Source organism: Pteropus vampyrus, unplaced genomic scaffold (assembly GCF_000151845.1).
Source record: "Pteropus vampyrus isolate Shadow unplaced genomic scaffold, Pvam_2.0 Scaffold234, whole genome shotgun sequence".
In the NCBI taxonomy this organism is placed as follows: domain Eukaryota; kingdom Metazoa; phylum Chordata; class Mammalia; order Chiroptera; family Pteropodidae; genus Pteropus; species Pteropus vampyrus.
This window is the reverse complement of record NW_011889015.1, coordinates 108,180-131,991: the sequence shown is the minus strand read 5'-3', so window position 1 is coordinate 131,991 and position 23,812 is coordinate 108,180. Positions and strand designations below refer to the sequence as shown.

General features: G+C 37.5%; 1 protein-coding gene across 6 annotated transcripts; it reads left to right on the top strand.

Annotated features, from left to right (window-relative positions):
- The first annotated feature begins 3,722 nt into the window (after positions 1-3,722).
- On the top strand, positions 3,723-22,109 carry HMGCS1 (3-hydroxy-3-methylglutaryl-CoA synthase 1). 6 transcript variants are annotated; one of them, XM_011373867.2, is made up of 12 exons: positions 3,733-3,875; positions 4,586-4,752; positions 8,628-8,686; positions 13,573-14,030; positions 14,349-14,474; positions 15,031-15,195; positions 16,360-16,525; positions 17,355-17,525; positions 17,986-18,092; positions 18,915-19,040; positions 19,248-19,411; positions 20,349-21,648. In XM_011373867.2, exons 4-12 carry the CDS (start codon positions 13,583-13,585, stop codon positions 20,436-20,438), a joined length of 1,563 nt encoding a protein of 520 aa, XP_011372169.1. In that variant the 5' UTR covers positions 3,733-3,875; positions 4,586-4,752; positions 8,628-8,686; positions 13,573-13,582; the 3' UTR covers positions 20,439-21,648. The 6 variants fall into 6 exon arrangements, with proteins under 6 accessions (XP_011372171.1, XP_011372168.1, XP_011372169.1 ...); XM_011373868.2 differs by having other exon boundaries at positions 3,740-3,875; positions 4,544-4,752; positions 20,349-20,801; XM_011373866.2 differs by lacking the exon at positions 4,586-4,752 and having other exon boundaries at positions 3,724-3,875; positions 20,349-22,109.
- Positions 22,110-23,812: the final 1,703 nt, after the last annotated feature.

The window sequence follows — 23,812 nt, the reverse complement described above, 5'->3', positions numbered from 1 at the left end:
TTACCTAAAGCATTATACAGATTTAATGCAATCTCCATCAAAATCTCATCAGCATTTTTTAAAGAAATAGAACAAAAAATCATCAGCTTTGTATGGAAGCTCGAAAGACCCCAAATTGCCAAAGTCATCCTGAGAAAAAACAACAAGCCTGGAGGCATCACTCTGCCCAACTTCAAATTATACTATAAAGCAACAATAATCAAAACGACATGGTATTGGCAGCAAAACAGACACACGGACCAGTGGAACAGAATCAAGAGTCTAGAAGTAAATCCATATTTATATGGGCAAATAATTTTTGACAAAAAAGCCAAAAACATACAGTAGAGAAAGGAAATCCTCTTCAATAAATGGTGCTGGAAAAACTGGAAAGCCACCTGCAAAAGAATGAAACTAGACTGTTGTCTATCACCACACATCAAAATTAACTCAAAATGGATTAAGGACCTGAATATAAGACCTGAAACAATAAAATGCATAGAAGAAAACACAAAAACTAAACTCAAGGACCTTGGACTTAAAGAGGATTTTATGAATTTGACTTCAAAAGCAAGGGAAGTAAAAGCAAAAATCAATGAATGAGACTACATCAAAATAAAAAGCTTCTGCTCAGCAAAAGAAATCGTCAACAAAATAAAGAGACAACCATCTGAATGGGAAAATATAATTGCAAGCAACACTTCCAATAGGGGCCTAATATCCAAAATAGACAAAGAACTCATATGACTCAATAACAACAACAACAAAAAACCAAATGATCCAATCAAAAAATGGGCAGTGGACCTGAACTGACACTTCTCCCTAGAGGACATACAAATGGCCAACAACTATATGAAAAGATGCTCAACATCGCTAGCTATTAGGGAAATGCAAATCAAAACCACAATGAGATACCATCTCATACCTGTTAGAATAACTATAATCAACAGGACAAGTAATAACAAGTGTTGGAGAGGATGCAGAGAAAAAGGAACCCTCATACACTGCTGGTGGGACTGCAAATTGGTACAGACACTATGAAAAACAATACGGAGGTTCCTCAAAAAACTAAGAATTAATTTACCATATGATCCAGCAATCCCTCTACTGGGTATTTACCCCAAAGACTTTAAAACCCATATCCGAAAAAGATATTTGCACACCCACGTTCATAGCAGCATTATTCGCAGTGGCCAGGACATGGAAGCAACCGAAGTGTCCTACAATAGATGATTGGCTAAAGAAGGAGTGGTACATATATACAATGGAATATTACTCAGCCATAAGAAGAGATGAAATACCGCCATTTTCAACAACATGGACGAACCTCGAGATAGTCATACTAAGCGACATAAGCCAGACAGAAAAAGTTGAAAATCACATGATATCACTTATATGTGGGATATAAACCTAAAAGCAACAAATGAGCAGGACAAACAAACAGAGACTCATGGACATGGACTACAGACTAGTAGTTACCAGAGGACTATAGACTAATGGTTACTAGTGAGGTGGAGGAGGTGGGAGAAGGTAGACGGAGTAAAAGGGGTCAAATATAGGGGGACAGAGGGAGGGTGAAGTGGGTAAAGGGGATCAAATTTGTGGTAGCTGAAGGAAACTGGACTTTGGGTGGTAAACATACAATATAATATAAAAATGTCAAATGATAGTGTACACCTGAAAATTATATATTGTAATAACCAATTTACCCCAATAAACAATTTTTAAAAAGAATGATATATAAACTGAAATCCCTAAACACTGGGGTCCCCTACTCACTGCCTGTCCATGTCTCTCAGTGTCCCTCTCACTGTCCCTCTTTCCATCCCGCCCTCAGTACTCTTTATCTCTGTCTTGTCTCTCTTAGTCCTTCTCACTCTTTGCCTCTGAAAGGAGACCACATTGTCTGTGGAATGTTATCCTTTTCCTAATAAACTTTCCTTTTGACTCTAACTTTGGTTTGTGTGTTGACTTCTTTCTATACTCTCTCTCAAAGGACTCTCTTCTTTCCATGCAGGACTTGGTCTCCCTGCCAACTTGGGGAAATTTGCCTTGTCTTGCATCACTAGTACCTATAGTGGCTAATAAATTTCACAGAACAGTAGTTATGTGATGCACAGAATCATCAGCATCCCCTTATTAACAGTTTCCAAACCCAGAGGGTGAGAGATACAAACAACCCTAAACCTCTCATGGTCCCCCACTGTAATAGCCCGCTGAAATGTGAAAGGGTTAAAGAATAATTAAAACCTGAAACTGGACAAAAGAAGTCTATAACTTAGGCCTAGTTTCTGGAACCCCTAACCACATTCTGTTAATCATGAAACTTGTAACAATGAGCTCATACGCTAACTGCCAATTTTAGCCTGTTTAACCCTGCTTGCTTGCGTGGCATGAAAAATAATCAATTTTATATAAGCTGAAAATTACTGTTTGGCCATCGCCCATGGGAACACTGGCTATTGTCCATGGGAACATAGGCAATCACCCATAGGAACATAACATTCTAACACAAGCTTTCTGCTTCTGTACTTCCCGCTTGCACACCTGACGAGTGGGTTGACAGGTAGTGAATAGGAGAAAGATGGACCTTTGTGTTTAAGACAGAATGAGGAATAGGATTTAGGGCTTAAAAACCTTGTATCTTGGCATTTCGGGGCTGCTCCTTTGCAAGGACAGCCGCCGGCTAATAAACTGTCTCCTGGTTAAGAGCACTCAAGTTGGGTCTGGTTATTCTGGACACAACACCACCAAAGTGAAGTATTATCGCTTCTTTGAGGACGAGAGAAAGCAGAGTCTAATTTAAGGCCATAATTGTCCTTTGGATTCTCCCAAATAGTGTTTCAGTGATTTCCTCACACTTGAATTGCTCCTATCTGTTTTCTGGGGAAGCTAGGTAGCCCTTATCCTGTGGATTATCTATACTCAGAATTATGGGGCTCCCTCCTGCTTTCATCAACTGTTTATTTGGCACATAGCACATAACAAGCTCAGAGGATACAGTGGAAAACGGGTCAGATGGAGCCCCTTCCCTCAGAGTCCACCCACTAGCAGGGATCAACTTCCCTGCTCAGACAAAGTCCTTTCTCTCCTCACTGGTGTCTAACGCCACACTCTCTTAAGTTTAGTCAGAAAGAATTGCCCAAACAGCAGTTTCTTAAAAAGTCAACATAGTTTTGAATAAAGGTATTTACGACTTGGCTATTTAGAATATTTACTGATTTACAAATTCTGGACGATATGTTCTGCTCCAACTTGTTATGCAGGCGCACTTGGCTGGCCTGGAAACTAGAAAATGTTAAGATTGAATTCAAATCAAGTATTTCAGAAATCTAACAGGTGAAGCCTAACTCTGGTTGCTAGGCAACCTGACAGACTCTCGGGCGGGGCCTAACTTATCTCTCCCACACTTGACCACCTCTCCCCAGTGGTGGGACGCGGAGGCCCCATTGGCCCCCATCTCCTCTCACTCGGCTCCAATTGGTCGAAAAACCTCTCACTCCGCTCCCGTTGGCTCTCGCCGTCTCGCGCCGCTCTGTCATTGGCAGGCGGGCTCTCGGGCCACCCGACGTCACTCTCTCACCCCACTTCCTCGGCCCTCTGCCTTTGTCCCCGCCCCTTCCCCCGCCCTTCCAGCCCTGAGGGAAAAATCCTAGTGAGAGGCTGCCTCTACTCTCCTTCCGATTGGTAGAAGCTGGACTGGGGGGCGGGCACTACCCGGCTACTCTGCCGGCCACGATTGGCTACTGGAGCCACTGTCCCGCCTCCCACCGACTCCCGGCGGTGCCGGAGTCGGGTTGGTGGGCTGCTATAAAGCTGTTGGCGGAGGGTAGGCGCCACATACTCCACCTTGGTAGCTCGTTCTTTTTCCTTCAGTACCACCTGATCACCTTTGGGTGAGTTCCCGGTGCCAAAGACCAGAGCTGGACTGCTGAGGGGCCGCGGGCGGAGTGAGGGACGGGAGGAGGCGGTGTCCTTGACTAGGCCCGAAGGAGTTCTGGCTCCGTCCGGGTCAGGGCGGAGGTGTGGACCTATCCCGGGAGGATGGGGCGCCGTGAGTTGGGGCCGTGCGGGGCCGCCCCTCGCAGGCACCTGGGGCCCACTGCGGCGGATCTGAGGTGGGGCCAGGGACCCTGGTGTGGGCAGGCGGGTTGCGGAGGGGAGAAGGCAAAGAACGTTGAAGACGGTGCCCGTTACCGCCGTGAGGGGATGGAGGGGGAACATCAAGAGGGGACAAGAAAGGAGCTGGGCTGTCAGGGCGTTCCCGGAGCCTTGGGTAAAAGGTGGCCACCAAAGGGTGGGGAAGATCACACTTAGGTTTTAGGTTGGCGGGGGGGTGTGTCTTCCTGCCGCCACGTTTAGAGAGTTAATGGGAGGAAGGAAAGTAGGCAACATTACTTTTATTTTCAAGCTCAGGTGCAAGAAAGCACCACAACCGTGATTTAAAGCGCCTGAGTATTTGTGCTCTTGACTGCTTCGCTCTCTGCTTCAAATATCATAGATTCCTGCCTCCCACCTTCCTTCCGGCATCCATGTTTTTATGCCCATTTTTTTAAAAAAATAGGGTTCTTCAGTGTTCTGACAACCTGTACCTCCCTGCTAATAGCTTCAGGACCAGCCTGACCTGTTAGGATGGTGTAATGGGCAGGCATCCACAGTCAAGGACTTCTCAAAGCGAAGTATATGGAGTCTTTGAAAACGTGTGTCCTAACTTGACCAGTGGTAGAGAAAGGATTGCTCTGACCCATCTTGGAGGAGGGATTTGGACAACAGGTAATATGAGGTGTCTGCTTGTCATGCTCGCCCTGTGGCTTTGGTCTTTGGTCTTTGGTCTTTGGCTTCTTTCGATGCTCATTTCTGCTGCAGCTTTTCCCTTCTGCTAATGCTCTTGCCAACATGCTGCAGTAGGGTGATGTATTCTGCTGAGTAACGTCTGCTCTATTTCAGGAATGAATCATGAAAAACAATGGCAAGATAAATGACAAAGTTAAGACAAATAGTAGTTAACATATTTCCTTCTGAGTGGGCTTTTATTGCACAGATTCTATCAGAAGGCAGGTTGAAATTCCTTAACATGTATCTGTGCCAAATGGTTTTTTGCAGCTTGAGACATCTAAGCAGTTTGTGTTCTTTCTTTGATCAAAACTTTATTTTAAAACTTCAGGTTTTTTTATGCATAAGGAGAGCAGAATCAACGTGTCTTACGATAGGGAAAAAAACATTTCGTTGTAGGTTTCTTCTAAATTGGAAGTTTTCCCTTTTTTCAATTCTAGTTTAGTTCAGTCAGTTCTAGTTTAGTCAGTAACCCCAGTTCTCGGAAGGTGTTTCCAATGGAGAGAGTTAAATTGGTGTTATGTTCAGGGCCATAGAAGTCCACTTCATCTTTTAAGCTAATTCTGGGCATTGCTTTTTATCTTGTTTACTTAAACATTCCTCCAGAATGTTTTTACATCTTATTTCCCTTAATTAGGTTTGATTTTTTAAAGAATTTTTTGATTGAGATTTTAGATAGCTTTTCTTCCAGGAAATACAAAACCCTGATATTGATATAATATGTTTCCTGGGTACCCTAGAGTTACTTAAAATCATAATCCAGTGGGACTGAATGTGGGGAGATACAGTTGCGCTTGTGGATGGAGGAGCTTGATAGGCTGAGTTTCATTTAGAAAGGACTATAGAGTCTTATAATTTTATGTTGGGTTACTAAAAAACCAAATATAGAAGCTGTGATATTTTTATGTTTCTCAAGAAGGTGATATAGATTAAAAAGGTTGAGAAACATATTACCCAATCTTATGCGAAGGTGGTAAGACTCAATTTCTAATTTATTCATCCTAATGCTTGGCACATGGTGGTGCTCACTTGCTGTCAACTGAGTATAGTTAGAGCAGTAGGGGAGCAGGTACTCTTTCAAGCTTCATTTTTGCAGGGTTTGTGATTGGGGATGTGTGCATGTGGGAATGATTGTAAGACCAACAAATGTTCTCTTCTGATTCCATTTCGACTTCTTAACATTTCTCAGGTTAGGATTTGAGAACAGTTGAAACCTACCATTTACTTTGAACAACAGCAGTAGAAAGCCAATTTTGTGGGAGCTTATTTGGTGCTGCAGCTCATCTTAAAAGTGATAGCAAAAAGAATTTACTAATGAGGGCTGCCACAAATATTTGAATCTACAAGATTCGTCCTCTAATTCAGGGATCCCCAACCCCTGGGCTGTGGACTGGTAACAGTCTGTGGCCTGTTAAGAATTGGGCGACACAGCAGGAGATGAGCAGCAGTTGAGCAAGTGAAGCTTCATCTGTATTTGCAGCTGCTCCCCAGTGTTAGCATCACCTCCTCAGCTCCACCTCAGATCATCAGGCATTCGATTCTCATAGGAGCACTGGTCCCTAGTGCCAAAAAGGTTAGGGAACAGTGCTATAATTGTTTTAGCTTCAATTTCAGCCCCTCAAAAAATGGCAGTTAAGTGCTCTTTACTCTAAGGTTGCACAGGGATTTCAGAAGAATCAAAGTACAGCTTCTCTCCTGAGAGGAGTCTAGGAACCCAGTGTGGATAAGAAGACTGGCCATAATTAGTTTTCTATTGCAAGTAGAAAATATGAAGACTTTGGTGTGAATGACATGCCTGCTGTAGGAGTGCAAGGCTCTGGTTAGAAAACGCTAGGAAATCTTCCTGGAAGTAGTAGCTTAGAACAGGGCCTTGGAATATGAGTAGAACCTCTAATAAGTAGACCAGTAACTCTAGGGGGAGGCAGGGATGTCCATGTTTTTATACTTAGAGAACTAGACCAGACTGTACAGGTGTAGGCAAGACTTTCTTAACATCAGTTTTGCTTGCTTGCTCTTATGGAAGAAAGGCAGTTTATTCTCAATTTCCTGGATTTCTCTCCTGTAATAGTGAAAAAGATCATCAGATAATTGCTTATAGTTTATAACGTACTAAAATATGTATTGGATGAACTCCTCTGACCACCTGTTTGAATCAAGGCTGAGCCAGCAGGAAGAATTCAGAACACTGACTAAACCCCAGAAGAAGGCACCATTGCATGAACCTAGTTGGCTCTAGGCAGTCTCATCATTCTTCAGTTAATCTTTGCCAAACGCAAAATTCATGTGCTGAATTTTGGGAGTCTCCAAACATGCTTTTTGGTAACTTGCCCAGACCCTTAATTCATTAACTGCTTCCTGACCCATGCTTCTTCCCTCAATCACTTGCTCTGAAAACACTTTCTGTTAGAAATAAGCTGATGATAACCTGTTTGGGGACTTTGGCAGTGCTGTTTTAGTCAGAATAGAGAACACTTCTAGCAGCTGCAGAAGAGAATGGAAAGCCTAATCCCTTTCTGATAGACTCTTCCCCAATATAGCATTCACTGCCTGCACTGGTTCTCCAGACTTCTCTTTTCCCAGAGGGCTTAAGTAGCACAGCCTCCTCTGTGAATCTGTTTTCCCTTTTATTTCTTTCTTTGCTCTAGTACCCACTCTCTCTTCCCTCCTTATCCCTCACTTTCTCTCCCTCTCTTCCCTCTCCCCCAACCTACCTCCCTAATTTAAATAATCAAAATTGAAAGAAGAAATATTGGCAGTTCAGGGGAAATTTCTTTAGCATAAATAATGTCAAATGCATATACGTACATGGTTTCAAGAAGAAATATCACATTTTTAAGTAGTGTCAACATGGAGAGGGAATCATGTTTTCCCACCAGTAACAACTCGCACCTGTGGTCTGCTTAATTTTCAGATTACAAAAGCATAATTTTAGGCAATAAAGAAAATAGATTATTTTCTCAAAGCATATATAGAATACCTTAATCAGAAGTTTTTTGGAATGTAGTAGTCTTTTTCTATAAAAATCAGAATTTATTTATTTTGGAGGACGAGGATAAATGACATAAGAGGAACTAAGTTTGTAAAGAGCTCTAAATGATCTAATGATGTAAAAATAAAGCTTTATTAAATAGTGTCTGAATGTAGTCTCTGGGCAGATGCCAAACTGGCCAGTAATTAGAGAGCAAAGGAAACTGTTTGTTAAACATAGGAACTATTGTCTCAAGTAACAATCCAACAAAACAGATGGACTAGAGAAAATGCTCCAAAGTCATCTTCCATTTTATTTCCACATAATTTAAATGATGAAGCTTGATGTTCCTTTGCCTTGATACATCAAATACTTATCTTTTTAATAAAAAAAAAACTAAGGAGAAAGTCACTCTAAAAGTTGGGGAGGGCGAAGGTGTCCGAGTTGAAAACTAGGAGCATAAGATTAAATGAAGATAATAAAATTTCCTGGAAATGAGAAAATCGAGGCTCAAAGAGACATTGTTAACGCTGCAAAGTCCTAAGTGCAGAGCAAGCTCTTGAATGTATCTCTTTACTCCAGAAGTTTGTTAGCTTAGTACAACTTACTTTATTCCTTTTCCCCAATTCTTGAAAACCCAAATTTAAGAATACAACTCTCCCAGCATCATACTCGGTTCAAAGCCTGAATATGAACTTCCATCAATTGATTATAGAACAAATTCTGTTCTACATAATGTAATTGGACAAGAAAATGTTTATTTTCACTCACTTTGAATTAGAGTCAAATTATTTGAATTCGTGTGGTAATTTATGACTTTAAAAAAGTTCTAATTTGAAATTCCTAGTGCCTGAAGGAGAAAACAGTGACAGACCTGGAGACTGAAGTTCTTTATCCATTACACAGGTATGGCATCCTGTCATGCTTTTAAAGGAAAGTGTTCTCTAAAAAAAAGAGGGGGGTGGATTTAATTTTTATCCTAGGGTAAATAACTATTCATATGCATCACACATTCTTAAAACCCCTTGCAATGTTATATCTCATCTTTAAATATTAGTTAATGCTATAACGCTTCAGCAGACTGTCTAATTTTGTGTTTTTTAGACTAATGGTTTAAATCTAGGGCTAATTTTAAAAATGAGTGTTCATTCATAAGAGAAAAAAAATCTAGATGAATATAACCACGCAAACTACTTAATCAGAAACAATCACAGGCAAGCATTTATACCAGTAGTGCTTTTTAAATTACAGCCTCAAAAGATAACATATCTGGGCTATGGATAGATTTTTATGATTATGTAAAATTGGACAGTGATTGCAAATTTACTCGAACCAATAATCTAATTATTTGCATTCATTGCTTTCCGTATTGCCATGGCACTCTTATGATTCTGGTTTTTTTCGGGGGGTGTGTGCTTCAATATTATGATTTCCTAAGTTTGTTATTGATTTTAGATTAAAAGGCTAGTAGGAGTTTATTAATTCAATATTCAACTTCTACTATATGCCAAGAACTGGGCTGGGTACCAGGGACACAAAGATGAACAAAATATAATTCCTGTTCTCTAGAAGCTCCTCATCTAGTACAAAGAGGCTGACCCTAAATAATAGAGAAGAAAATTAGAGTAATTTTAAATAACATCTTGGCAAAAGTCAGATGTGCATTTTGGAAAAGTTAGCCTAGGGCAGGGGAGAGAGTGAAGGTAGAGAGCTTACTTAGGAGACTGGCATCATACTCCTTGAGATTAATGCCGAAGTCCCTCCCTTCCCCAGCCACTGAGGGGCTAGGTCAAGGCTACCCTTGTGTCAGCATCCTCAGCTGATTTCCCTGCCTGTCCTATCCCCCCCATCCCCCTGCCTTTTCCAGTTCCCTTTCATTCACAGATTTTAAATATTCTCAGGAGCATATTGGTCCCTTTTGGTCCCTTTTGTGTCCTAGAAAATAGGACCTAGAGCTTCTTTTCTCCACCAGAGGGAGTGAGCCTTCACTTTAGAATAGACTTAGAGTTCTGTGGTAAGTGTTCATTTTCCCTCCTTTTTAAAGATGAAATTTAAAAAGAAAATTTACACATTTTATCATAAATACAGAATTCTCATCCTGCTTATACTTTTTTTCTATTGTGACTACAATGCTCTGAAAAATAGTGAAGTACCTTTTTATCAGCAAAAAATTAAAAAGATATGCAGGTAATTTTTTAAGTTGTCAAAATTTAAACTTCATTCTATTTAGAAAATTTTTTTGTGATGATTAGAATAGCGAATTATTAACCAGAATATCCCCATTCTCTGTGGGATTAACACCATAATATGAAAATCTCAGATCTTTAGCTGGCCTTTATTTTCCTTTTTCTAATATGTATGTGGCCTACTTCAGAGAGCATAGGAGAGCATGCACTTAATAGGATAAAGATTACAGACCAGAAACTATATCAAAACTTTTTGTTGTTCGAAATGCCACAGAAGCAATTACTTCTCTGTATTAATTTTTCCCTTTCCCTTCTTAATCTTACTTTTCTTCATTTTCAACTGAAAGCTAAATATTTCACGTTAGATGGCTTTTTACCAAGAGTATAATGAAAAGAGCCAAGAGGATAAGCAATATTGACAATGTAGAAATTTTTCCCATACCGAGATCAGAGTCATGATTTAATTCGATATGTATAGGTTATTTTAGTTAAGCTACATTTTCTTTCCTGAATGAAGCAAGTCATTTAACCTCTAGGAGGTTTAAGAATAACACTTTATTTTGTAAGTGCCATAATTCAAGAACTAGTCAGTTATAGTAAATGTGATACATATAGATTAATTTTGGATTTAAGCCTGGCATTATAGCTTTTTGTAAACTTATTTATACCTTCAGAAGATTATATATACTAGTCCGTTTTATTTCCAAAAACATTGCAAGCTTTTGGGTCAGGCAGGGAAAATGAAACTGTCCTTAGCATGTTTAGAGCAGTTGGAAGAGCTCAAAGAATCTGAAGGGTAACCTTGTGGAAAAGACTGGGAAGGTTGGTTAATCCTACTGCCGCTGCTCTAGTGATTTAGAAGCTAGTATATAGGAGAGATTCCTCTTATAAGTATATGGACTAGTCTTTTTTTTTTTTTTTTTTTAAACACTGGTTGTAGAGCTCTTTTCTGTGGACTATGCAGAAGACAGTCATATTTTACTGTAAACTTAGACTCTGTATAGTGACATTAGATAGTCCTTTTATGTCTTCATTTCAAGTTCATTGTAGCAAAGTTTAGATTATAAAATTGATGAGTTTGCATGGGAGAGGGGAAAAGTAGAACAAAGTGGGGAAGTGCCTCTGTTCACTTAGTGTATCCAACAGTGAGCTGGTCAAGTCAAAACAGTTGAGGCTCCAAATCTGGGAGTCATCGTAAACATTTCCTTCTTTTTCTGACGTTTAGTCAATCACAATTTCTTCCAATTTTTTGATCCTTCCATATTTTTGAAGCTCATGCAGTAATTGCTCTAGTTCGTGACCTATGTCTTATCTGCTCTATCAGCTTCCTAACTCAAATCCACTCACTAGACAGCACCTAATATCGGCATACCAGAAACTTTATGATCTGATCCTACCTGATCTACTCATTGGGCTTTAAATTTCACTTCAGTAAATTAGCAAAATTTTTATAGTTCCTTATAGTGTGCCCTTGTTTATGTTCCACCCTGTTGAAAATCTTCCACCACCATCTGCTCCTGCAGAGCTCTACCAATTATTCCTATTCATTCCTAAGACTCAAGTCAGGCACCAGTAACTGAAAAGCCTTCTCACTCCTTCCCCAGCCACCAGGCTGGGTTAGGTAATTCTCCAAAACATAATGTGACTGTCCATGTTGTTTATATATTATTATTTGTTTCTATCTTACTGTCCCACAAAACAGTGAATGTTTGAGAGGGCAAAGATCATCTGTCAAACTTATCCCAAATGTTTGGCATGTACATGTCATTGTTCAATGAATAGGGAAAATGTAAATAAGATTCTAGTATTTAGAAGGAAGATTCAACCGATATCTCTTAAGACTTTTAACTTAGATTGTGTGATTATATTTCAAGGTGCTTATTTTTTAGGTTGATGACCTATGGGCTAAGTGTAGATTTCATGATTTAAAATTAGCGTTCCTACTTCAGATATTCTCTCAAGATTTTAATAATTAACTCACTGTAGTAGTAGTAGTCTGTAATTTCATTATACCTAACACTATTCCCAAAATTTGCAGTGGCAGAAGACATATGACATAAATATAAGATTTGACTTTTCATTGTTAGGAGTCAAATTATTGTCGAATTGGCAAATGCTGTAGAAAGTTAGTGAACCAGTTTGACCCAGGTAAACTCTCATAAGCCAAGACCTTTATGTCAACGAAGGTCTGAAATTCTGCCACTTAAACAGCACCATCCAATTATGTGATACCTAAACAGGAAATTGCACCACTCTTCAAAGCCTGACAGCAGCATTTCTCTTGACTCCTATGACATGTGCATTTCGGTTAGACTGCTGAAGGAAGTACTCAAGTGCGATTAGAAGGTGGGAAGAAGTAGCCATCTTGTTTGTTTGTCAGTGGCAGCAGCTGCAGTCTCTGGGTTCTAGCTCAGCAGCAGAGGGGCTGGTACTGGTGGTTCCAGCAGCTTCAGTGGAATGCAAGCTCATGGGATCTGAATAACTGCCTGCCTTTGCTCCTGTAGCCCGGCCAACAAGTTTGTAACTATTTCCCTGTATTGAATTCCCTCCATCTGTTTGAAATATCTAGAATAATTTCTCTTTTCCCGATTAATACAACTGCTATAGAAATTTAGGCTCTGGTAGGTTACGTGACTTGCCCATAGGCACATAACAATGACCTTGATCAGCTAGCACTTTTTTTTTTATTGTTGGTAAATAAATCTAGACACTACTAAAGGTTTACAGTGTGTCCAACTTTTTAGTGCCCATTTTAAAAAAGAAGGGGCAATTTTAGGAGGTTATTTCATAGTTGGTTGCCACACTAATATGTGGATTCCAGTTTTGAAATTTAAATCAGAGTTGTTTTTTCTAATTTGGAAGCTACGTGATACCTTGTGGTTTTATGATCGTTATTGCCTATATACTAGCTGTAGAAAGTATAGAATATTGACATTTGACCCTGCGATAGGTCCTGAAACTTGTCTTTCCTTAAAATTTTAAACATCTGGGTTATAGGTAGGGGGTTCTTTGGAAGGGTAGGATTATAATATGAGAGGCATGTACAGATTGGCTTGGCAGACTTCTGTAGGATGGCTTTTCTACTTGCTGGGATTATTTAGCTCTAGATCAGTAAAGAATGCAATATTGTTTGATCTAACAATTTTTAAAATCCTCTAAAGTCAATAGCTGTGAATAATCAACATACCTATAATGAATGAATGAATGACTTATTTAAACTTCTTTGGGTGGCCAGGAATAGATCAGGTACTTGAATTCTAATTTGTGGGCCACATTTAAATTGTCATTGTATTTCATCTTATAGTTCTTTACAACATGGAAGAATCTAATTTAAATATTTTCTTCTAATAATCGTGTTTTAAATCTAAAGATGTCTAGTTTGGAGGAAAGCCTTTCTGAAAGACAACAATTTAAATAATAGTATTCCATTCATACTATAATTGCTACGTCCACATATTTTTAAATGACTGCTGTAAGTAAAACATGCTAAATTTAGAAACTAATATATCAAATGATTGTTGAACTCTTAATGTTTTCTCAAGTTTGAACTTGACAACCTGCAATTTATAACCTGAAACAATGTTTTTTCTATTTTTCTTTCTGAAGCTCTTTCACCATGCCTGGGTCACTTCCTTTGAATGCAGAAGCCTGCTGGCCAAAAGATGTGGGAATTGTTGCACTTGAAATCTATTTTCCTTCTCAATATGTTGATCAAACAGAATTAGAAAAATACGATGGTGTAGATGCTGGAAAGTATACTATTGGCTTTGGCCAGGCCAGGATGGGCTTCTGTACAGACAGAGAAGATATCAACTCTCTTTGCATGACGGTGGTTCAGAATCTTATGGAAAGAAATGGCCTTTCTTATAATTGCATTGGGCGGCTAGAAGTTGGAACAGAAACGATCATTGACAAATCAAAGTCAGTGAAGACTAATTTGATGCAACTCTTTGAGGAGTCTGGGAATACAGACATAGAAGGAATAGACACAACTAATGCATGCTATGGAGGCACAGCTGCTGTTTTCAATGCTGTTAACTGGATTGAGTCCAGCTATTGGGATGGTATGTTGCATGCCTTTATTCCAAAGAAACTCCTTGAGGATGAATAGGCCAAAATAACCTTTTAATTAATGTCATATGCAAACTTTTATCAGTTAAGCTTCTTTGAATATATTTAGGAAGATAGCTATGACTTTCAACTCATCTGAATTACAAACTGTTTATCGTGTAGGACAAAATCATTAAAATTTAATCGGACCTTTTTTCTTTATCAAATATGGGAAAAGCATATTCTGGGGAAAATTTCAGTTTACATGTCTGATATTTATAGTGTTGATCACTTTCTTTTGTACTAATAAAAGGTTTTTTTTTTTTTCCCAGGACGGTATGCCCTAGTAGTTACAGGAGATATTGCTGTATATGCCACAGGAAATGCTAGACCTACAGGTGGGGTTGGAGCTGTTGCTATGCTAATTGGGCCAAATGCTCCTTTAATTTTTGAGCGAGGTGAGTATTTGGGAGTTGTGTGTGTGTGTGTGTGTGTGTGTGTGTGTTTTAATTAGCACAATATGCTGAGAAAGTTGAAAATAGAAGCTAGCACTTACCGAGTGTTCATTCAGTGCTAGCACTGCCTGCTAAATGCTTTATACGTGTTATTTTATTTAGACTTCATAGCAATTGTATGAGGTAAGTGATGTTATTCCCACTTTATAGAGAAGTAAAATGAGTTTAAGTAATAACTTAATAAAGTAACTTGCCTATAGTCACATAGTAAGTGGCAATTTTAATTTGTTTTCAGTTCAGTAAATCAATTGTAATCTCCCAGTCAGATAAACAAAACTTGAATGAAAATGTTGTATATCAAAGGAGCCTTGGGCCTGTCCATGGATAAGGTTATATGTTGTTTCATCTATATATTGGTGGCACCTTCTGATTCCTACACTGCAAGTGGTGAGAGTTGACTAGATAGTTAAGAAAGGCCCCTGATAATGCAATATGCTTACTGACGTACAAACATCAAGAAGCAGAAATACATGGACATCTTCCTTTTTGGTTTTAATAGGACTTCGTGGGACACACATGAAACATGCCTATGACTTTTACAAGCCTGATATGCTTACTGAATATCCTGTAGTAAATGGAAAACTCTCCATAGAGTGCTACTTCAGTGCATTAGACCGCTGCTATTCTGTCTACCGCAAAAAAATCCGTGCCCAATGGCAGAAAGGTGGGTTTTGTTTTTTTGTTTGTTTGTTTTTTGGTTTTTGGTTTTTGGTTGTTTTTTTTTTTTTTTTCATTTTCCTTGGCTTGGTATTTACTGAGGATGGTATATGTTATGGGTGTCTTCAGTAAGAAACTGCTTCATGGGCATCCTTCATTAGTGTCTTTTAACCATTTTTTTCTCACCCACCAAATAGCATTTTCTCATAGTTTCAGGGAATGTGTGATTTAGGAAAAGAGGTAAGCTTTGGAAATGAGATATATCTCTGCAAAAATACTCAGGTCGACTTACCCCCAGTAAAAAAAATAAAAAGTAGGGTAAAAGAAAATAACTTGAATTTTGTTCATCTTCTATGAGAGGTATTTTCACAAGATTTTAGCTTGCAACTGTTATCTAGAGAAAACTGTGGTGAAAATAACTTACTGAAATGTGATTATCCTCCCCCCACAGTCTGTTTGCACTCTACCTGTGAATTCATATTTGTTTTTTTAGTGTCATCATTAATCTCCATCCTTAGTCATGAAAAAGTTCTTGAGGTACTGAAAAGGACAGTATTTCGTGCTATTAAAAGACACAATATCATATAAAGTATACTTTTTCCATAGTCCAACTTTGCTTTACAGAGATTATGAGAGGATTAAAAATAATATTCAATAACAGATATTCAGAAAATTAGTGGCTCTGGATAAGAAGTATTCTTGTAGTATGTAAAATGTCTTACTATTTAATAGCATATATTTAACAGTACAATGATTTTCTAACTTTTTATGAAGACCCACTGTAAGAAATACGCATTACATCGTTTGTGTCTCCTAAACTCAAAAGTGTTGTGAAATTACTTATCCATGCTGCAAGTTATGCAGTTTGCTATTTTATCCTTTATTCTATTTCATTTAAAAAAAATACTGGCCCTGATTCACTAAATTGATTACACAATCCACTAATGGATTACAACTCTTAAGTGTGAAAAACAGTAATATATTATAGTATATATTGTTCTTTCTATGGATGCTTTTTGATATACTTTAAACCCATAAAAATATTGTACTATGCAATATATATTTACTTGCTGTTTAAAGATATAAAACCATCCTAGCCCTGTTTTAAAACTCAAACTTCAAAAGTTAGTGGCTTATATGAATTTAACATTGCTTTGGATTTCTTTTTCAGAGGGAAATGAGAAAGATTTTACCTTAAATGATTTTGGCTTCATGATCTTCCACTCACCCTTCTGCAAACTGGTTCAGAAATCTCTAGCTCGGATGTTGCTGAATGATTTCCTTAATGACCAGAACAGAGATAAAAATAGTATCTATAGTGGCCTGGAAGCCTTTGGGTATGAGAAGTTGTTATGGTTTTTTCCCTTCTGTATGAGAATATTTTTTATGTTAAACAATTTTTATACAGTCCTGAAAATTTTAGAATTAAAAGGATCTTAGAAGTCATCTAGTCTAACTTACTTATGTCATCAGTGAAGAAACTGAGTCCCAGAGAAATGGTGACTTACTTACATGAATTCTTTAGTAATTGTACTCATATTTTCCGATTTCTTCTTTTTAGCTCCTTTCCTGTTGTCACCATGATAATATAGCCCCACAAGTGCCTATATTTACAGTAGCCTCTTAACTCTTCTCCCTGCCTCTCTCTAGCCCCTGTGCCCCATATCTATTCTGTACATTGCCACTGTCAAAGTCTGCTGTCATATTTCTCACACATTTTTTTCTTTAAAGGCTCCTTAGCATGCTATGATTTTTAAACTCATTCTGTTTCTCCTTGCATGTGTCCCTTCTCCATCTGATAAAATTCTACTCAACTTTTAAGACTTGGCTCCTGTAATATAATGACTCTCTCAACTAAATAGACATTTTCGTAGACTTAAAATAGTAGTATATTGTTTGGTGATAACAAAGCTTTTTAGTGGGTTTGTTAACCTATTAGAATTAAGTTGTCTTAACGTTATAGAAAACATTATAAAAAACACTGAGAAAAAGGACTGAACAACAATTATACTTTCCATAGCAGTTAGCATGTTGTTATTTGGCTTTTAACAAATGGGAAAACAGAATCATACACACTTGCAGATTAGAATACTGATTGCGTACAGTAATATAATAAGAATATAGTCTTTGAACACTGTTTAACTATCTTGTTTACAAATCTTTCAGGGATGTTAAATTAGAAGATACCTACTTTGATAAAGATGTGGAAAAGGCATTTATGAAGGCTAGTTCCGAAATCTTTAATCAGAAAACAAAGGCATCTTTGCTTGTATCAAATCAAAATGGAAATATGTATACACCATCAGTGTATGGTTGCCTTGCTTCTATTCTAGCACAGTAAGTATAAATTTCAACTATTTAACTCCCTTCATTTGGGGAGTGTTAGCATTCTAAGACCAAATTTGATGCCAGGCACGTTAGTGTCATGTCACAGAATATTTTATTTCCAGGCTCTTTAGCCTATTTTCCATTGACTTGAAGGATACATGGGGTGAGGCTACAGTTATTCCAGGGTATTTAATTTCACACTAGCTTTTCTGGCTACTGTTCTCATGGTTTTATTACTTTTGACCTTCAATTGAACCATAAATCCCTTATTGACAAAGTAACTTATTTGAGCCTCCTCATTCTCAAGGAGATGGAAATGCTTGTTTCAGTCTGCTTATCATAGTGATAAAGCTTTAGGTTAGGTCTCTAAGTCTATAGGATACATTTTTATTCCAACTCCTCATAGCTTCCTATACATCATAGTTTTAGGTCATTTAAACTTCTTAGTAACTTTTTCCTCCCTACACAGGTTCTCCCCCCAGCAGCTGGCAGGAAAGAGGATTGGCTTGTTCTCTTATGGTTCTGGTTTCGCCGCCACCCTGTACTCCCTTAAAGTTACACAGGATGCCACACCAGGTAAATACTAGCCTTTCAACAAGAATGTATTGAGAACCAGCTGTGGTAAGGTCAGTTCCGCAAGCTTCTCAAGCAAGTACTTGAATCTGCTCCATATGTCATAACAACATTTTAATATTCATTACTTCTTCCAACATAGCCAGATTTTTACTCTCTAATCTAAAAAAATCCATCTTAACTGGGTAAAGGGCAGGACTATGTCTGAGTTAGGATATCTTCTCTCCTTCCTTCCAAGTCAGAAAAAAAATATATCAGCTTAAACATTTTTTGACTTTCCCTTTTTTGGCAGGTAACTTTATCTTTTAACTTGTATTTTAAGGATATATAGTCAGGGGAAAGGGAAGCATATCCGTTTGATGCAGGCAGCTTTTGAGGTTTTACTCTAATGATTGAGTCTGATCACATGAGTAAATAACATCAAATAATTTCTCATTTTCTCATATCTAAATTATCTAATTTTTATAGCTTTATGGTCTTGGCTATATTTAAAGGAACTTCTTTGCTTTCTCTGAGCTAGAAGGAACAAAAACATGGAAAAAAACTAGTGGTAGACTTGGCATTACATTAAAATGTATCACGGATTGACTATAGACAAGCTATTTATAGTTTTAAATCTCATCTATTTCCTATCTTGTCTACTGGCTAACACTGAACAAATGTTTAGTCAGAGGTCATAGGAAGCTTTGTCAAACAGATACCTTATCTTTTAACTAAACAATAGCTAGTAGTTCTAAAAGGAATGAAAAGGGTTTTTTTTCCCCCATTTGGCAACATTTTTTTCAGGCTATTTTTGGTTTTTTAATGTTGGAATTATTATTTTAGGGTCTGCTCTTGATAAAATAACAGCAAGTTTATGTGATCTTAAAACAAGGCTTGACTCAAGAACTTGTGTGACACCAGATGTCTTTGCTGAACACATGAAGCTCAGAGAAGATACTCATCTCTTGGGTAAAAATATTGTTGTTAATATACATTAATATACACCCAAAAGTATATTAGGGGGATATAACAATGTGTTATGTATAAGATAAATATATCTAGCTATCTAGGCTATATTCAGTATTAATCTGACGTTAGTGAAAATTATAGGGAAATATGCGACTTGATAAGTCACAGGTCATAACTAATTTCACATATTCTCTGCCTTTTCTTTAGTCAACTATATTCCCCAGAGTTCAATAGATTCACTCTTTGAAGGAACATGGTACCTAGTTAGAGTGGATGAAAAACACAGAAGGACTTATGCCCGCCGCCCCTCTCCAAACGATGACACCTTGGATGAAGGAGTAGGACTTGTGCATTCAAACACAGCAAATGAGGTAAATAAAGCTCATTGCATTTGGTCTTGGGCTTTGCAGGGTAAAACTACCATCCCCAGATCTCAGGGTCTAGGGGACCTAACTAATTAGCAACTCTAAGGAATATCAATAAAGCACAATAATTCAGAGCAAGGTCTCTGGGATTAGATTCCAGCTGTGCCATTTTCCAATTATAGAAAGTGGTTTGTGCTTAAATTATTAGCATTTTAAAAGTTCACAGTAAATACTGAGTTTTATTAATAGTACCAGAAGTTAAAAGAAGACTGATCTATAGAGAAGGCTCATCTGTGGTAATGTCTTGGTGAGAGATGAAGTAGAGAAGGGTGTTGAGACCCTCACATCTCTTCTCAGGTCATTGTCAGATCTACCTCCAAAATTATCAAGAAGTAATATAATAGTTATGTTTTGAATTCCTGTCATATGCTAGGTACTTAATTTACATTTTCTAATTTAATCCTTATAAAAACCACCTTGAAATAAATGATACTATGCCCATTTTAGAGATGAGGTTGCAAGAAGTTAAATGACTTGACTAGGATCATAGCCAGTCTTCAAATTGAAGACTTTATAACCTTGAAGTTATTTATCTGCTCACGACAAATTTGGTGAATGCATAGTCTTGCTTCTTGCTATTATATAAATTAGGTAGCAGGTCAAGCTACTAGTATCTGAGTTGAGAATGCAAGATGTAACAAGTAAAATTCTGTGTCTGGTGGATCTCAGTGGCCTTCCTCTCTCTTACTACATTGCTAATTGTATTAATAAATTCACTATAAGGTAAAGGAATGGATATTTAGTTCTCTATAAAAAATTACATAGAATATACTATTAGCATAAGCCTCTCCAAAATTGTTCTCTCGGTTTTTCCATTGGAACTTCAATCAGCACCATGACTCTTTAAAACAAAACATGAGATAACTTTTTTCCTTGGTTTTAGCATATTCCAAGTCCTGCTAAGAAAGTACCAAGACTCCCTGCAACAGCAGCAGAACCGGAAGCAGCTGTCATTAGTAACAGGGAACATTAAGATAATTCTGTGAGGTAGAAGACTTCGGTGTGGGTTGGGGTGGGTGGAGTATGTATGGAAATGGTTAGGAATGGGATGTCTGGGGACAATTTTAAAGGATTACATGTTGCTTAAATTTTTATGTAACTGACATGGAGCCTGGAAAACTATTGTGTCTTTGGGAAAGTCTCTTTGCTCAATTTGCTAATTTGCTTCCTATTGTGGTCTAGCCAATGCCTAATGTATTCAAATGATGTTAAGGGCTCTGTAAAACTTCATACCTCTCTGGCCATTTGTATGCATGAAGCTTAGTGTGTAAATGTGGTATGACGAATTGTATGCTTCTGGCAGAAAAAAACAGAGGTACTAGTTCTACAATTCTAAGTTTTTTAAACGTGTAGGAATTTTATACTTTGAACAAACAAGATTACTGAAAGTACCTGTGGTTTTTGAAAAAAAGTTTCTAGGTTAGGGGATGTGGTCTTAAAAGTGGCATGCACAAACCCTGTTTGAAAACGGCAAGACAAACATGCTCTTTTTCTAAAATTTATAAATATTGAAGAGAGAAGAATTGGGACAGTAACACTGGTTCTGGAAACTGGAATGTTGCTTTAAATCCAGGCTAGCAGTGATGAATTGTGAACAGAGCTGCTAGCATTGAGCCAAACATCTGGTATAGACAACATGGCACATTTGGGAGCTGTGTGTGTAGGTCTAGGTCTGCTCCTGAATCAGTACAAGGTGGGTTATGCTGAACAACACTGAGATGTTACTGGAATGTATATATGAGGAAGTTTGCTGTTGCAGTCCTTCTTTGTACCTTATTTTGAAGAATAAATAAAAACTTTTTCTTGGTTGCCTTTTAAAAATTTTAAACAAAAAGGAACAATAGAGACAAACAGTTGTTAAGTTCTGATGCTTCAGTGTTATAAATTCAACTTAAAAGACTGACAACTTAAATTCATGGTGTTAGTATTCTATTCCACTTAAAAAAAAAATCTCTTCAATGAAACTAAAAAGGTAAAACTCAAGTTTTTACATAGTATGACTGGCCAAACTGAATATTCCACTTCATGATCTGGAAGTAGGATCGATAAAGCATTTTCTCAGACTTTCACCTTAAACTATCACATGGGATGAATAAGGCTGGTTAGACAGTTTCGTAGATCTTTTTGGTGCTGAACTATGACATGAGCCTTATAGATTGTAAAATAAAGATAATTGGAACTAATGTACAGAATTAAATTTTTTAAATTTTGCTTTAAATTCTGTGAAGTTTCACTTATCTAAAATAAACTTAAACAAATATGAAATGAATGTTTGAAATTACAAGGTAATATGTAATGTAGTGTTTGTAAAATACTCTTGTCTAATATTAACCAGTGATGTTTTGATTTGTACAGTTATAATTTGCTAAAATGACTTCATTTTATCATCCACTGATGTAGATTAATAATGTAAGTTCAGATTTAAAGATTGATGGGAAAATGTGCATGTAATACTTTTGCAAGTATTGGGAGTTGGGTATGTTTTCAAAAGAATAATTTAACTTTTGAGTGTCAGAAAATGGGTTTTTTCAAAGTCTGTTACCAGCAATGGGCAGGCCTAATAATGCTGGCACAGAGAATTAACTGTACACCTTATGAATAGTGAGGTGAGTAACTATGAATAAAATTTTAGAGAAATATTTCAGATACTTGAGTAATCCTTTTCCCTCCTGAACTAACATTTAGGCAAGAAATCAGTTAATTCGCTATTTTTAAATATGGGCATTCACTCATTCAGTCATCAACGAACATTCAAAAACATGTAAGCAAGGCACTCGCTTAAGTCAGAAATAAAGATTTACAAGATATCTGGTTTTGCCTTCAAGGAACTATTTGTCTAGAATAGAGGAATTTATACTGATAATTAAGTCCCAAGTTGGATGGTAAGGGTGTATGAAGTTTGCTATAAATCTTTCTGAGGAGAGTTACTTTGTTTTCCTAGAAACAATTTAAGATTAAAGATTGGCAATTGAAGATTAAAAGCCAGTTTTATAGCTGACGTAGAACTGCTTCCTACCAGCTAGGGCGCCAGCTTCAGGGCTGCATGTTGCTTATGCTCCCAGGGGTTTTACAGGGAGAATTTTTGCGTTAGTAACATTGGGCTGGTAATCTCTAAGAGTCCTATCAACTCTTGATATGAATTAGGAATTAAACCAGATTAATTTCTAGTACTGATCGGCTCATATTTTGTCATGTCGTATCTAGATTCAATACTTAGTAACAATTTCTTTTATTCTCTGGGCCAGTCTGCTATCCCTCTGGGTCATTTACAAAATAAGGCCAGTGTTCTCTCTCTAAGGTTATTTTCACACATTCTAGAATCCTAATTAATATGACTTTAAAAGTTCTATCCTTCCCCTTCTTATGGGATTTATGTACTTTTTTCTAACTTTGGGGTTTTTCTTTATTTTTATGAACACTAATGAGTAAGGCCAAGATTAACACTAGACAAAACTCAAATAGATGCAAACAGTTAATTTGATCTTGTGACTTAGTTGAAATACTTCATCTCTTGTCTGCTGTTTGAAATGTCCTGAAAGAAACAGTAAAGTGGGAATCAACAGAGCAAGAAATGTAACAGGATCTTTAAATAATTTAGAGCTATGCGATCTTGACATAAAAGTGAATACTTTCTTTAAATTTTCTAGCAATTGCTCTCAATTGAATCATAGGTTCCCCTTTTTTTTTTAATTTGTGGTAAAAGAAAATAGATGACCTGTGATTGATCCCCCAGCATCCACTCTCCAAATTAATATAAAGGCAGTAATATGATGATGAATGCCAATCTTCAGGGAGTTTCGATATCAGGACTCTAGTGTATAATAAAAAATGCATTTGCATTTTAAAAGTTTACAGATAAAAAACTGGGAATTCATCTTTTATTTATCCTATTTTGTCATTGTCCAGGCATACAGTAAAAAAAAAAAAGTTTTATTAATTTTGCAAAAGCCTCCTTGCCTCCAGGTTTTTCACATGCTATTAAACTAGCATCTCCAACCCATCTTGGCAAAACCTTGTTGATCTTTGGGGTCCAACTCAACAGTTGCTTCCTCTCTGAAGGCTGCATTGACTACCTTATTTGGTAGTAAGCACTTTTCCCCCTATGTATCAAATTTCTTATTCAGGTTCGCAAACTCCTATGTATCTGGTCCCTGCCCCCTGCCCACTTCAGCTCAGTGCTACAGTCATCCTGCCTTTCATTCCTCAAATATGCCAAGTGTATTGTAGCCTTAGAGACCTTGATCTATGCCTCAGAAACCTTGAGACCCACTTCAGACCTTCTCTGCCCTGCCTTCTACTGTCACTACTGTGGCAACTGCTTCCACGCAGTCTTTGAGCAGGATCTCA

Bases quoted from the DNA above. Each gene is read 5' to 3' on its own strand.
- HMGCS1 (XM_011373866.2), top strand. From the start codon at position 13,583: ATGCCTGGGTCACTTCCTTTGAATGCAGAAGCCTGCTGGCCAAAAGAT. The intron at 14,031-14,348 runs GTATGTTGCATG...TTTTTTTCCCAG, and splicing joins TGAGTCCAGCTATTGGGATG to GACGGTATGCCCTAGTAGTT. The intron at 17,526-17,985 runs GTAAGTATAAAT...CTCCCTACACAG, and splicing joins CTTGCTTCTATTCTAGCACA to GTTCTCCCCCCAGCAGCTGG.